The sequence below is a fragment of the Chaetodon auriga genome, chromosome 6 (assembly GCF_051107435.1).
Source record: "Chaetodon auriga isolate fChaAug3 chromosome 6, fChaAug3.hap1, whole genome shotgun sequence".
Lineage (NCBI taxonomy): Eukaryota > Metazoa > Chordata > Actinopteri > Chaetodontiformes > Chaetodontidae > Chaetodon > Chaetodon auriga.
In genome coordinates, this window is record NC_135079.1 from 12,673,722 (window position 1) to 12,686,848 (window position 13,127).

Consider the following 13,127-nt stretch of genomic DNA (forward strand, 5'->3'; position numbering starts at 1 on the left):
TACATACTTGATTGGACATCTTTAAAAAAAAAAAATCTCAAAGTTAATATGTATAACACAGGCAGGAATTTCAAATGTCATTCGCTGTCCTTCAAACTTCATTTTCTAAGGTTTTTGTTGATATTTAAGTGATGAAAAAGAATTACATCACCTATTTAGATTGAAATCAGGTGATTTATATGCAATTAGCTACCCCAAATTTGTTCCTGGCCAAAAATCCCTGTCACATTAATGTGGATGATGCATGTAGAACTGAGGGGTTGATGGATGAAAGACCGAAGACATCTTGATCTGCTTTTTGCCCCCGTCAGCTCCCGGTAGACAGACCCTCACACGACCGTGCATACACATCAATAAGTGTATATGCATATCCATGTCTGGTGGTGTGTTATGTAGTCTGCCTCGTTCTATCCTGGGGTTGAAGATTGCTGTTTAATTACGTTATATATACAAGTATCTATATATATAAATCCATGTGCCAAATCCAGTTCTTGTTCAGTCTGATCCATTCCGAACCCATGTTTGTACTGTAGGTAACCTTCTGTACAAGTCAGTATAAAATATTGTTTCTCTCCAATAGTCCCTTGTAACTGGTGCCATTAACTAAAACTATTCAAACTTGAAATAAACATTGAATAAAAATGTGATGTGACTCTCTGTGGCTTTGTGATGCATCACAAATTCAGCACAAGGCTTGTTTTTAAATGTAGACCAGCTGCAGCGACGGTTATTGAAAAAAATCTGTCTTTAATATGAAAAAATTAACATGCACATCACAGAGGACAGTGAAAGATTTACAATTTACAGCCAATTTACAAACAATGTATTAATCTGGAAAGACACGATTACAACTGTACAAAACATAAATACACAATTAAAAACACCAACTGGTTCGTTAATGTAGTGAAATAGTATTTTACCGTCCTAGAAGGCCCGATCCAGAGGACAGTCCTGAGCTTAGTGTGAAAAGGCTGGTTTTAAGAAGGGTCGCTGGTTGGTCTGAGGGGTCGGGACGGTCAGGAAGCCTGGTCTCCTGCCTGTCGATGCATCTCCCGCTGAGTTCCTGTACCCCCGGCCTGCAGCTTTGGATCCACCTCTGTAGCTGGACGATGACCACGATTTATTGCTGCTGTAGCCACTGCTGAATACACAACAACACCACGGCAAGACAGAAGAAGGAGGGGGAAAAGGAAATAAAGTTTCAGATATGCAGTGAAGCTCATCGCTACATATGATCCCCAACTAGATGATAACACGTGAGACAGACGCAGTACAGACCCTTTCGAGTTGGAGCTTGCGTTGCCATATGCTTTTCTCTTCTTGGAATACTTGAAGAATGGAGCTTTCTTCCTCTTCTGTCCTTTTGTGGCCTGATTGCGGAAGTAGGTGGAGGAAGACTCTGAATCATCATCATCATCGTAATCTATCTGTGCGCGGCCTCGTGTCGTGTCTATCCACCCGTCTCCACCGCTGTCAGCCGGCTCCTCTGCTACAGACACAATGGAGGATTAATACCACGATGAGCAGATTGAAAAAGGAAACGAGGTGCAAAACCTTTAGTTGGGTCTCTTACCAGGCAGCTGCCACTCGGAGTATTTCTGCAGGACCTTAATGACTTCCGCTCCATACTTCTCCAGTTTGTCTTCTGTCACTCCATCAATTTGAAGCAGCACTTCAGGTTCAGAGGAAAGCTTCTCTGTTCATGTCAACAAAAAGTTTGACATGTTACAAAATGCTACGTGTGTCACATGACCTTTTAAAAGCCCACCTTGACAATCGTTTCAGAAATTACCAGCTATCTTTTTCAAGGTGGAGGTGGCGAAGATGTTGTAGTAGTGAATGCCAAACGCTTTGCCCAGCTGCTTGCACAGATCCGTCAGCTCCTTCAGACACTCCTGGACCATCTCCTCTCTCCGGGAGACGCTCTTGGCCGCAGCGGCTTTGTGTTTTCTGATGCTTGACGCGCTTTCTGTCTCGTAGAACTCCACCTGCGATGAGACAAGTGCCAGCTAGTGTTTAATGTTTTGATTAATATCTAAACAATAGACCTCAAGTTCAAGCTCTTCACACTGCCCTTAAATCAATATACGTCAGGCTACCTGCATATTTCCAGTCAGCACGTTCATGGCTTTGGGTCCAGCAGAGATATAAGACACAGCTTGGCCGTTGTTGGTGATGTAGAGATCCTCCTCCAGGACCTTGTCCAGAACCAGCTTTTTGAAGAGCCGGTCAGCATTATGTTTGGAGTACGCTCCTCCAATCCCAAACATTCCTGTCTGTATCTTGGCAGATTTAGACCCTGACAGAAAGAGATGATCCCCCACATTAAGCCATTCACAGACAATTCATTCCTCTGACATAAATCATGCAAGGTTCACAGTTGCGAAACTCTTTTTCACTGCAAGCGAGTGCGTGGAATTTACCTACAAAGATATCCACCAGCATATTCAGTGTCAGCCTGTTTTGCTGAGCAGTCTTGCCAAACCTCGCTCCGACCTTCTCGCAGTTCTCCTGGACGAACCTCGCAATCTTCTTCACGTCCTCTGTAACATTTCTCAGCTTATATTGCTGCAAACAGCGACATTCAAACATGGTTGCTTGGTTAGAAAGGGACAGGTAAGGGTTTGAATTTGTAATGAATACAGACAGAAAATGATGAGAAACGATTCCATACGTTGGGTTTGGCACAGTTGTCACAGCTGACGTCTGCGTGGTCCTTACAGAAGTTCTTATTGAACTTCAGCTCCCCAAAGTATGCGAGCAGCTGAATTCGTCTGCACTCCATCATGTTCTCACAGAACTGCACCATGCTGTGCAGGTTGTTGAAATGTGTTGCCTTGGTGTATCTATCACCTTCTCTGTCCACTGTGATTAAAAACAAATAACAATCAGTTTACATAACGAATACATACAGTAAAAACAAAAAGTCACAAACTAAGCTACATGCAGTAAGAAAGGTCCATATTTTTTGCCACATACTGCTGATAATCCTCTTGATGCGGTGGACATCGGTGTAGGAGTAAAAGAGAATACAGTGAGAGATCTCTCCATCTCTACCAGCTCTCCCAGACTCCTGGTAGTAACCCTCCATGGACTTTGGCAGACTGGCGTGGATCACATAGCGCACATCAGGCTTGTCGATCCCCATGCCGAAGGCTATGGTGGCACAGATGACCTGGCAGACATGTTACCTTTATTTGTACGCTCATTGCTTTGTATCCAGTACCATCGATTAGTAATCTTTACATCGTATCAGTGATTGAGCGGTGACCTCACCTGGCAGCCGTCCTGATTGATCCACTTGGTCTGCACATATTCTCTGTCACTGTCGCTCAGGCCTGCGTGATACGACAAAGCCAATATCCCCGCTCTCTGCAGACTCTCAGCCAAGGCGTCACAGTCATTACGGGACAGGCAGTAAACGATGCCAGAGTCACCTGCAAAGTGCAGAGGTGCAGGTTAAAAAAAGACACATTCAGAGGGGTCATGGTCACTTGGTCATTTTCTCATCTCTTACAGCTCTACTTACAAAAGCAATAAATCGTTTGATAAAAACTAATTCATTTTTGATGCAGGCTTAAGAATTTTCCATCTTTTTCACATGAGGTGTCAGATTTGAACTCACTGACTCCTTGATTTAAGACTCATCTGATCTCTGACCAATTGTCCCTTCAACATATATCAGATACCACAGACCTCAGACGGCGCTCAAGAAGCTCAGTTGAATTTCCAACAAAACAGTGATGACAGTGTTCTAAAAATAACCTGAATCAGAAAAAGTACTTCTGAATTATTTACGTGGGTAGTGCTTCTTGATCCAGCTGATGCAGTCCTCGTCAACCTTTTTGGGTTTCTTGGGCAGCACAGAATACTTCAGGTTTGTTCTGTTGAAACTCATGGTGAAGCTGAAAATACACATCAGATGGAAAATGTTTAGCTGTTGAATCAAACACTGAGACACGATTCATTTAAAAATCTAAGACAGAGCCAGACATGGAGCACGTACACCTGCGGCCGAGTCATATTCAGCTGGTTGAGGATGTCTTTCTGAACACGGGGGGTTGCAGTGGCCGTCAGGGCCATCATCGGCACGTTGGGGAACTTCTGACGCAGCTCATGCAGCCGCTTGTAGTCTGGACGAAAATCGTGGCCCCACTGAAAGATTTATGGTCACAGGATGACTCACAATGACTGCAGTAAAAATAAAAGCATACCGCAGGCTGCGTTTACACCAGAGGAACACACCTGACTGACACAATGGGCCTCATCGATGACAAACCGGGCTAAAAGGCCTCGCTCGTACAGGTTCTGCAGGGCGGAGATCAGCTTGTTACTTGCGCTCACCTTGGGAAGAAGAAAAGACGCATCAGTCATGTTAAAAATCATACTTCCTGCTAATGTTGTTTATAGCGAACAAGAAAACACACTTCTAGATTCCAACATTAAGAGTGTAACTCTTTTTCTATTCGATAGTTTGGAGTGGAACAACATATAGTGGTATTATATGGTATGGTTTGTTGTATGTGGTTGTTTTTGTCTGACAGCAGCCACAAACACAAAGGACGATAAACTAAATGACCATTTCTCACCTTCTCAGGAGTGACGTAGAGCAGTTTAATGATGGGGTCTTTCCTGGAGAGCTGCATATAGATCCTCCCTGCTTCACTGTCACTTTTATCCCCAGACAGGCTTGTTGCTGGGATCTGAAATGTGGGACACAACAAAGCAACTTATACACAGTCTGAGCTCTGCACCTATTTCAACAACGTCACACTTCATACACATCCAACAGACCAGCAGGAACAACCATACTTACATCCAGTGTGGTGAGTTTCTGGACCTGGTCTACAATGAGCGATTTGAGCGGGGAGATGACCACGGTGACTCCTGGTGACAGGCAGGCAGGCAGCTGGTAACACAGGCTTTTACCTCCACCTAAAGACGCATCAGTTACAGAGACATGTAGACATTCTTACTGCTGCTGACATCCTAAATCAACATGGCTTTTTGTTACTTTTGATCACTACTAACCTGTGGGCATCAAAACAAACGTGTCCTCTCCCTGAAGCGTTGCATTGATTGCTTCTAGTTGATTGAACCTGAACTGATGAAGACCAAAACGTTTGTGAAAGATCTTCATCATCTCCTGTGAGTGGGGGAAGTTGAACCCTCTGAAGCGATCATGGGCCGGGTTTCTGAAAGTGGGTTCTGCAAAGGAAGACGTTAAAATAGACTCAGTAAAATGCACCAGAAGATCATCAGAATCACACTTATACTACAATTAAGTTTAACTTGGTGTCATTTACTGCCTAAAAGTAGAACATAAATGCATTGCTTTGCAACCAGTTGGGTCAAAGACACAGGCCAGTTTTTTTCCCACCCCGTGCTGACTTACCAGGAGAGCAGATGTTTGACGGTTTGCGTGCAGCCACAGGTGTTGTTGGTTTCTTGTCCCATGAAGACTTGCTTGGTCCCCCCTCTCTCAGTGTTGTAGTCACGGTGCTCGAGTTTTGTTGTGACACTGACAAAGTTGAGGGTTCATCGTGGTAAGCAGGGATATCCGAGTCATTCAAGTCATCTATGTCAAAGTCGTCAAAGTAAAAGTCATCTGGTTCTATGTCTTCTGCAGCCGAGGTTTTAGATTTGCTCTGAATGACTCTCTCTGGTTTTTTGGGTGAGAAGAAGAGATCTGAATCATCCAGGTCTGAGCTCATTTTCTTCGAGAAATTAAAAGATGGATTTGTGAGGGTGTGGCTTGATGGAGAGTCACACATACTCTCATTTTCCACTTGTACTGTCCTGCTGTGCTTACTGTGCATAGGTTTCACATCAGTGTTACTGTCATCAGACTCATAGTCCACAGACATGGCTAAAGATCGCCTGATCTGAGGTGGCTTCTTGGAGTCCACAGACACAGAGCGGCTGGATGAAATAACACTAGATGTATCAAAGCTTAAAGAAGATTTGTCTTTAAAGCTGGGTTCAGAAAGCACGGTGCTGTCCGGCTGCTGCATCCTCAATGAAGCACTACCACCAGTTGCAAGGATCCTCTTCCTGCATGAGAAAGGCAGATGATTGCAATCATACTGAGGTAAAATTAAAAATTGAGACTAATAACCAAGCTGTTTTCCACTCAAATGTACACACCTTTGAGCCCTCTTCAGCAACAGCTCATTTCCACAAGACAGAGCGATTACTTCATGTTCAGGGATGGAATCAACCAGAGCACAAATGGACTCCATGATACTGAAGAGTTGCTCATCTGTGACGTGATCAGAGGATGGAAATAACAAAATTAATGAACAGGGGCAAAGAGCGAAGTCCTAATTGGCTGAATAAAGAGCGCAAGTTCTGGTCAGAGAAAGGCCTAACACCCACTTGTTTTGTCTTTTGAGTGGTGATCAGATGGTTCATGCAGTGTTTTGACGGGTCCCTTTGACTGCACAAGACTGTCTCTGCTTTCAGAAACAGCTGAATTAGATCTGTTTGAAACAAAAGAAATGTCCCGCTTCATTTTTTGAGTCTATCTGATAAACAGCAGTAATACAAATGCCTTGTGTTGGTCTGAGCTCAAAGTTTACATGAGAAAACAAGGAAGACCCAAATTAAACCAATAACAATGCTATGTCTGTGTGGTCAGGTCTAGACTATAACTCTATATCTACCTTGTTGTATGTCTAAATGCATCACTATTAACAAAGTAAGCTACTTTTTGTTCTATTTCAGGCTTTAGTTAGGTCAAAAATGTATGTAGTGCAGCTTACAGATTAATTTTTCATGATTTTTCACATCTTTGAGTCTTGGGGAATACTATTGTATGAGAAAAAAACTCATTAACTGTGATCACTCTGATTTGGATTACAGAAAATACATATGTACTGTATTTTAAGGGTGAAAAGAGGTAAAATATATTATATTTGATAAACTGAAAGAACTGACCTCGTCTCCCACGAAGAAGTAGTGTGAGAGATGTCGTCAGGGATCGGAGACGGGGGAATGTAATCAAGGTCATCATCAGGCACTGAGTTGTCATCAAGCTCTATTACATCTGGGTCAATCCATTTTTTCACATCATCTGAAAGGCAAAGAGATATAGCCTGTGTTTTTGCATAATTCAAAGCTTCCCAGACCAATGTCTGTCCTATAATGTACAAAAAAAAAACACAAATGCTGCAACAAACAGCTTATTACCTTTCCCTCCTTTGAAAGGTTCAAGCTCAGCATTGTTGTCCTCTTCACTATCACTCATGACAGACTTCAGATGAGCGGGAGGACGTCTTCTGTTTTTTTTAACTGGAGAATCCTCACGTTCATACTCTGCTGGGTCCTGGTTCAAATTAGGTCCTGGTGACACTGCAGCTTCGTCGACACTGGGCTCCAGTTCTTTTGTTTCCATACAAGGCTGTTCACTTTTGGAATGACCATTGTTGTTTGCAAAACTACTGCTCGACTCTGGTGTCGCAAGAGACGCGTCATGGTTTAGTTTCCCTGCAAATTGTGTTTTTTCTTCCCTATGAGATGACACTGGATTGGTTATCTTCCCTGATATTTCAGAAGTGAATGAGTCATTTTTTATTTTGGCAGGAGTTTCAAAGTCATCAAAATCATCCCAGTCATCTATCGAGAGACCCAGAGATGCATCCAGACTTGTGGAATTGCCTCTTGTGCCACTAGTAAACTGATTGTCAGATGTGGTTGGAGCTGCAGTCACCTTAATGGCAGACACTGTTGAAGGAGTCTGGCTTGCAGGAGCACAGTTTCCTGCTGGGCTGACATAGTCCGACTTGTCTTTTGAACTTACAGAGAAGAAGGTGTTGATTTTGGATTTTTGAGGTCTGTCAAGCTTGTTTGAAAATGTCAAGGGAGATTTAGTCACCAAACTGTTCTTAGGGACATTGACATTTCTGTTTGCCAAAACACAAGAGCTGATTACCTTGGTAGGGATTTCCACCTTGGTTGTACCCAATGAGGACTTCTTTTTGAAAGAAAATGCCCTGGAAAAATAAAACAGAGTCAGATTATTAAAATATAATTTGACAGCAAGGGCATCATGTCCATTCAAATAAGGATTTGATCGTTTGGGAAACAAATGTCTTCTGTCTTTTGCATCTTACTGCCTGATAAATATAGCAGCTGATGGTAACAACTGTCAACAGTAGGTTTGGTTTAAGCATTAAGAAAAGCAGAACAGCCATCGACACATGGCTGGTTTGTTGTTGTTTTTGTTTCTGAATGACACATTTCAAATTAATATGAGCATCCAAGTACCAGCTGCACAGCAGGTGATGACAGCTGACATGGTACAATAGTTTATTTGCTTTATATTTTTAGCCGCTTAGCGTGTCTCCATATTGTTTTAGTAGCTGAAGGAAACACTGCAAATATTAGTTGAACAAGTACAAGTATTAATTTCAATTTTTGGAATGGACAGTGCAGCATTTATTGACACAAGCCAGCTAAATTCACATAGTAAACAAATACTCTCAAAATAACGCTACATGTTTTACATTGTATGGCTAAATGACTGTCTCCATGATGAATAGAAACTGCCTGAGTTGTCAAATCTGGCTGCATGAGGCCTCTGGTAATGACCGAACAGACCTTCAGCACAGCTAATCATCTCTGACAAAGCTAACGTAACTCTGTTTTGTTAGTAAGTGAGTTTAGCTAATAATCATATTACAGCTGAGTGTTTACGCGTTAGCGCAGCTGACAGCTCAAAGCTAACTGTTAGCCGGTGTTACTCCCCTGAAGAAGCGTGTGTTCACGGTAGACTTACCCCGGTTTGGGTTTTGCCAGAGACAACTTGTTCTGAGCAGCATTGCTGTGCCTCGCCAGCTGTTCCTTCAAGTTATTTTGTGGAAGACTAGACATTGTTAGTGAGAGGCTGAGCTAGCGAGCATTAGCTGGCTAGTAGTCCGAGCTCAGTTCACGAAGTGGCGGTCAGTTTCTTCAGCATTTCTCGCGACACGAGACAAGAAAAGCGGCCGGAGTTTCGCGCCAAGTTTGTCTCACCGCTGGGTTGTATGTCATCAAGGTTCATTAAGGTTAGCAGATCTTATCTCCTGATATTTACTGCTACAGTTGCTCTTTCCTGGAGTATGACATAGACACACAACAGATTTAGCGCCCGTTCAACAAACTGACTCCTTATTGGCTGAGGAGGATGAGCAATTTCCAGAGAAGCATTCTGGGAAATGTAGTATTATGGCACACGCTGTCAAGCCACCCAGGGCTGCTGTGATCAAATGAATGAACGATTGAATAAATAAATGGGTCAACATAATGAAATGTAAACATAGCCATGTAGGCTATAATTCACTGTAATTTTAATGCAGGTAAATTTAAAATCACACATTTTCTCTATGAGGAGATCAAACTCTTTCTAGACACATTTTCAACCAGAAGTACCCTGAGCGTGACCACTCTCATAGGCGATGACTCCTAAAATTGAGGGAATTATTCAATATGGAAAACAAGTATGTACCAATATAAAAATACCTGTCCAAACCTTCATGATAAACACAGTTCTGACCAAATATAATTCTTGGTGTTGGAATTGAAAAGTGCAGTACTTTGTGTATGTTTGGTGTTTGAAGTACAAAATTATAGACAGATCCTGTCTGCTACATTTACTTATGTCACCTATTCGTGAATGACAAACTCAGTAAAACTGTAGTAGTAAAATTGCAGTAAATTTAACATCATAGTGAGATAAAACAACGTTGATGTTAGTGTGTACATTCTCTTTCTGGAGTTGTTTTGTCTAATCATAGACAGCAACATGTCATCATGGACTATTCGTTCCTCAATTATAACTACAGCATCATATTTGGGCATCTTGCAGACAGCTGCAAAATATTGCAATGAAAGACGCAAAGAATCGTTTAATTGTTTTTATTTGTCAGTTTACTACAATGAATTGAATGATTGGCACTTAAGAGATAATTCAGATTTACTGATTAATCTGCATAAAACTATGATCCATCCTGCTATGGTGCTTAATGAGTGGTGCAAAAACCCACTGTATGGAAGCACAGTGATTACATTAAAATCATCCTGTATAATAGTAATAATAAAAAAATTGTTCCCTTTTCAGTCCTTTTGTAGTTTGCTATCATGCAGAAATCACACCTCCGGGAAAGATGAGCAGGCAGCGAGTCCACACATGTTCTTCCCGCGTTCAATAAGGAAGTATCTGTATGAGGAGAACATTGTTAGTATCTTTCTCTGCTTGCTATACATTTGGTAATATATACCTGTTTGTGATAAAATAGAAGAATTACCCGCCAATCCCCCAGCCGGCTCCCCATGAGTTCTTCACTAACCAGTACGGGGAGCCATTTTCCTGTCCATACCCGACTGCTAACACAGCATGGTTCACTTTGTCTGTGGTTTGGTGGCATTCAGTGCTGACCGGAGGAAGAGAAGTGGGTTAAATCCAACTTTACACACTGGTTTGACAAGGAAGGAGGAAATAAACCACTTTCAAGTCTAACAGCGTCAGACAGAGAAGGCCTTTGTGTGTTTGCTTTAAAGGCACAGTGTACAGATAACATGTTTTTAAAAAACTAAATATTTCCCTTATTCATGTGACCTCTCCAGTCATGTTTGGTTCCATTTTTAATTCTAGTGGAGGACATTTGTAATTCATCAACCAAAGTGCATTGTGCATTCATCAAATGATGTTGATGAATGCATAAGTAAGTAAGCACACACTTTATGTGTATATGTGTCTAAATTGCGTAACTTAATGAAAGTGGGTGGCATCAGTTATTGAGTGCCGATATGAGAGAAACTGAACCAGATAATATTTCAGGGGAGTCAAATGTCAAATGAATAGATATGACCAGTTTGGATTATAAGGTATAATGTAATTATAAAGTAGAAGTATTGCTGAAAAGGTTAACAAAAAGAAGTGTGTATCATGGATCTATCTTTGAGTTGAGGTGAAGGTGACATTTTTCTAAGATATATATACTATTAAAAAAAATCTGCCTTCAGAAGCAAGTTTGGGCCTTTTTTTTTATACATGTCACCTGTATTTAACTTATCATAAACCCTAGGTGAAACAGGATTTCCCCCCTAAGAAATCATACTTGAACATACATACAAAACATCTGACCTCTCCTCACCTGGTGTACACACCCTTGGAGTAATGCATGAAGTCAGAGGTCACCTCAAAGGCTAAACTGACAGGGTTGCGTGTGGCGACTGCATCCACCATCCCCATCTCATCATACTGTAGCAGAAAGACTTCATCACTCACAGGTGTTCAGTAAAAACATCTATCTTGAAGAAAGACTCTCATGTCCACTCACCGCTGTAATGTTCACCACATCCTTCACAAAAGCAGCTGCCAGTTCTGGATTGTACTTACAAGTGCCATCCTGATTTAACAAGAAAAAGGAGAAATCAAAAGCCATTAAATATGTTATTTCACAGTCAGTATTATTTAGTTTTGTTATAATGTCGGATGGCAGAGTTTTTAGTTACAATAGCTGTGTATGGGTAGTCCTCCTCCGTCATCAGTCCTTTGTTGTACATGATGTATTCAAATGCTTGACTGGGAAGGCCGCTGGAAGACAAATTGAGATCCCATTTTAAAAATGTGCCTGAAGTGATGCACACAGAGGTAGTTAAAGGGTAATGATGGACTCTCACCCGTTACATCCATGGTTGTTGAAGTCCTGGGCGCAGTCTACCAGCTGTTGTTCTGACTAAGTCACATAAAAAACCGTTAAAGCTACAGGAAATACTTCTTGCCTTGCAAGGAAGTACTGTACTGTTTTTCATACAAGAACAGCAGTTTTGATAGAGAAGTGAAAGAAAGTCACCAGTGGTCGGAGCTTCCCGCTGTTAATAGCAATAACAGACTCCAAGCAGCCGGTTGTGGAAAAAGTCCAGCAACTACCACAGCCTCCCTTTGGTGCAAAGAAGACAATATTAAACAATAAGGCGTGTTGTGGAAAGAAAGACTGTCGGTGAATACATGGGAAAAAAATTTCATGCACCCTCCTTGATGCAGGCATTTATGGCATTTTCATCGACACACCTTTTTCAGAGAAGACATTTTAACTTGTCAGAGTATCAAAAGCACAGGTGTAAATAGTAAAATGTGTGTGTGCAGTTAAACTTCACCTGATTCTTCACAGGTGTCACGTAATTTCCCTTCTTCCTCCAGTCGATGGAGTCTGGATGTGGTCCGTTGCTGCTGAGGTAGTTTCCCTTGGTAGCAGAGCAGTTCTGCAAAAGGCAGTGTGTAAAATAACAACCCTCAACAACGACCCATCTCAAACAATTACTGTAACTACGTCCTCTATGCATGGCATTACCTGTGGCTCAGACCAGAGGAAAGCCTTTTTAAATTCACCAAAGGTCATGTCTGAGAACTGGTTCAGCCCCACTGCAGGAGGAGAAGAAACAAGGCTCAGAAAATATTTTACTGTGCAACATGTGAGGAAAACTGGAAATGCACAAACAGGCTGTTCCTACTTGTGAAGGAGTGATTTCCTTCATTGTGTTTGTCAATCCTCCTCCTGTTCTCGGTGAATATCTGGAGTCTCTCATAGAACTCCCTCATGCTGTACGCTTTGTTGTGCTGAACATGGAGGAGACGGACAGTGATTTTTCATGTGGAGGAAACTTCCTGTTAACACATACTGCACATAGACTGTATGTTACACAGCGTCTGACAGGACATACCTGTGTCATCCATGATTTGAAGTGAAACTCGTCTGAAAACAATTCATATCGTTAAAATGAATGCAATAGAGAGAATTAAAGGATAAAAAAATGTGAATAGACGTCGTTATTGGAGAATATGAAAGTGAAAGTTAACGCAGATAATGAAACAGCATAAATGAGAATAATGTACAGAAACGGACTGATAGCAGCACTTTACCTTGTTCCAACAGGGGAGAAGCTGAAGCAGCTGACAGCAAAGCAAACAAAAGTAAAGAGTTCGCCATGATCTCCTAACAAAGCTTGAGACGGTAATGAGGAGAGGCGGCGGGCGAAGGTGAAGTGAAGCAGACGAAGCGTCACGAGCTGAACTGCAGCCGGCTCAAATTCCCCTGCTGACAAAAACAAATAACAACCAATCAGTGTCAAACTCAATGCCCGCG

At 41.9% G+C, this 13,127-nt stretch overlaps 2 protein-coding genes across 5 annotated transcripts; both read right to left on the bottom strand.

Annotated features, from left to right (window-relative positions):
• Positions 1-733: 733 nt before the first annotated feature.
• On the bottom strand, positions 734-9,150 carry blm (BLM RecQ like helicase). 4 transcript variants are annotated; one of them, XM_076732557.1, is made up of 22 exons: positions 8,780-9,005; positions 7,934-7,994; positions 7,192-7,843; positions 6,940-7,075; positions 6,379-6,482; positions 6,148-6,262; positions 5,396-6,054; positions 5,032-5,208; positions 4,817-4,935; positions 4,590-4,703; positions 4,246-4,344; positions 4,007-4,155; positions 3,799-3,905; positions 3,277-3,437; positions 2,980-3,175; positions 2,675-2,865; positions 2,424-2,568; positions 2,100-2,299; positions 1,793-1,988; positions 1,574-1,696; positions 1,279-1,489; positions 734-1,141 (listed from the first exon to the last, which is right to left on the bottom strand). In XM_076732557.1, exons 1-22 carry the CDS (start codon positions 8,872-8,874, stop codon positions 958-960), a joined length of 4,194 nt encoding a protein of 1,397 aa, XP_076588672.1. In that variant the 5' UTR covers positions 8,875-9,005; the 3' UTR covers positions 734-957. The 4 variants fall into 4 exon arrangements, with proteins under 4 accessions (XP_076588672.1, XP_076588669.1, XP_076588670.1 ...); XM_076732554.1 differs by having other exon boundaries at positions 7,192-7,994; positions 8,780-9,150; XM_076732555.1 differs by having other exon boundaries at positions 734-1,138; positions 7,192-7,994; positions 8,780-9,144.
• Positions 9,151-9,882: 732 nt separating this feature from the next.
• ctsh (cathepsin H) lies at positions 9,883-13,081 on the bottom strand. Its single transcript, XM_076732079.1, has 12 exons — positions 12,905-13,081; positions 12,706-12,737; positions 12,496-12,601; positions 12,336-12,406; positions 12,142-12,246; positions 11,838-11,924; positions 11,665-11,720; positions 11,497-11,578; positions 11,322-11,390; positions 11,136-11,242; positions 10,287-10,412; positions 9,883-10,198 (listed from the first exon to the last, which is right to left on the bottom strand). Exons 1-12 carry the CDS (start codon positions 12,969-12,971, stop codon positions 10,129-10,131), a joined length of 978 nt encoding a protein of 325 aa, XP_076588194.1. The 5' UTR covers positions 12,972-13,081; the 3' UTR covers positions 9,883-10,128.
• Between the last annotated feature and the right edge of the window lie 46 nt (positions 13,082-13,127).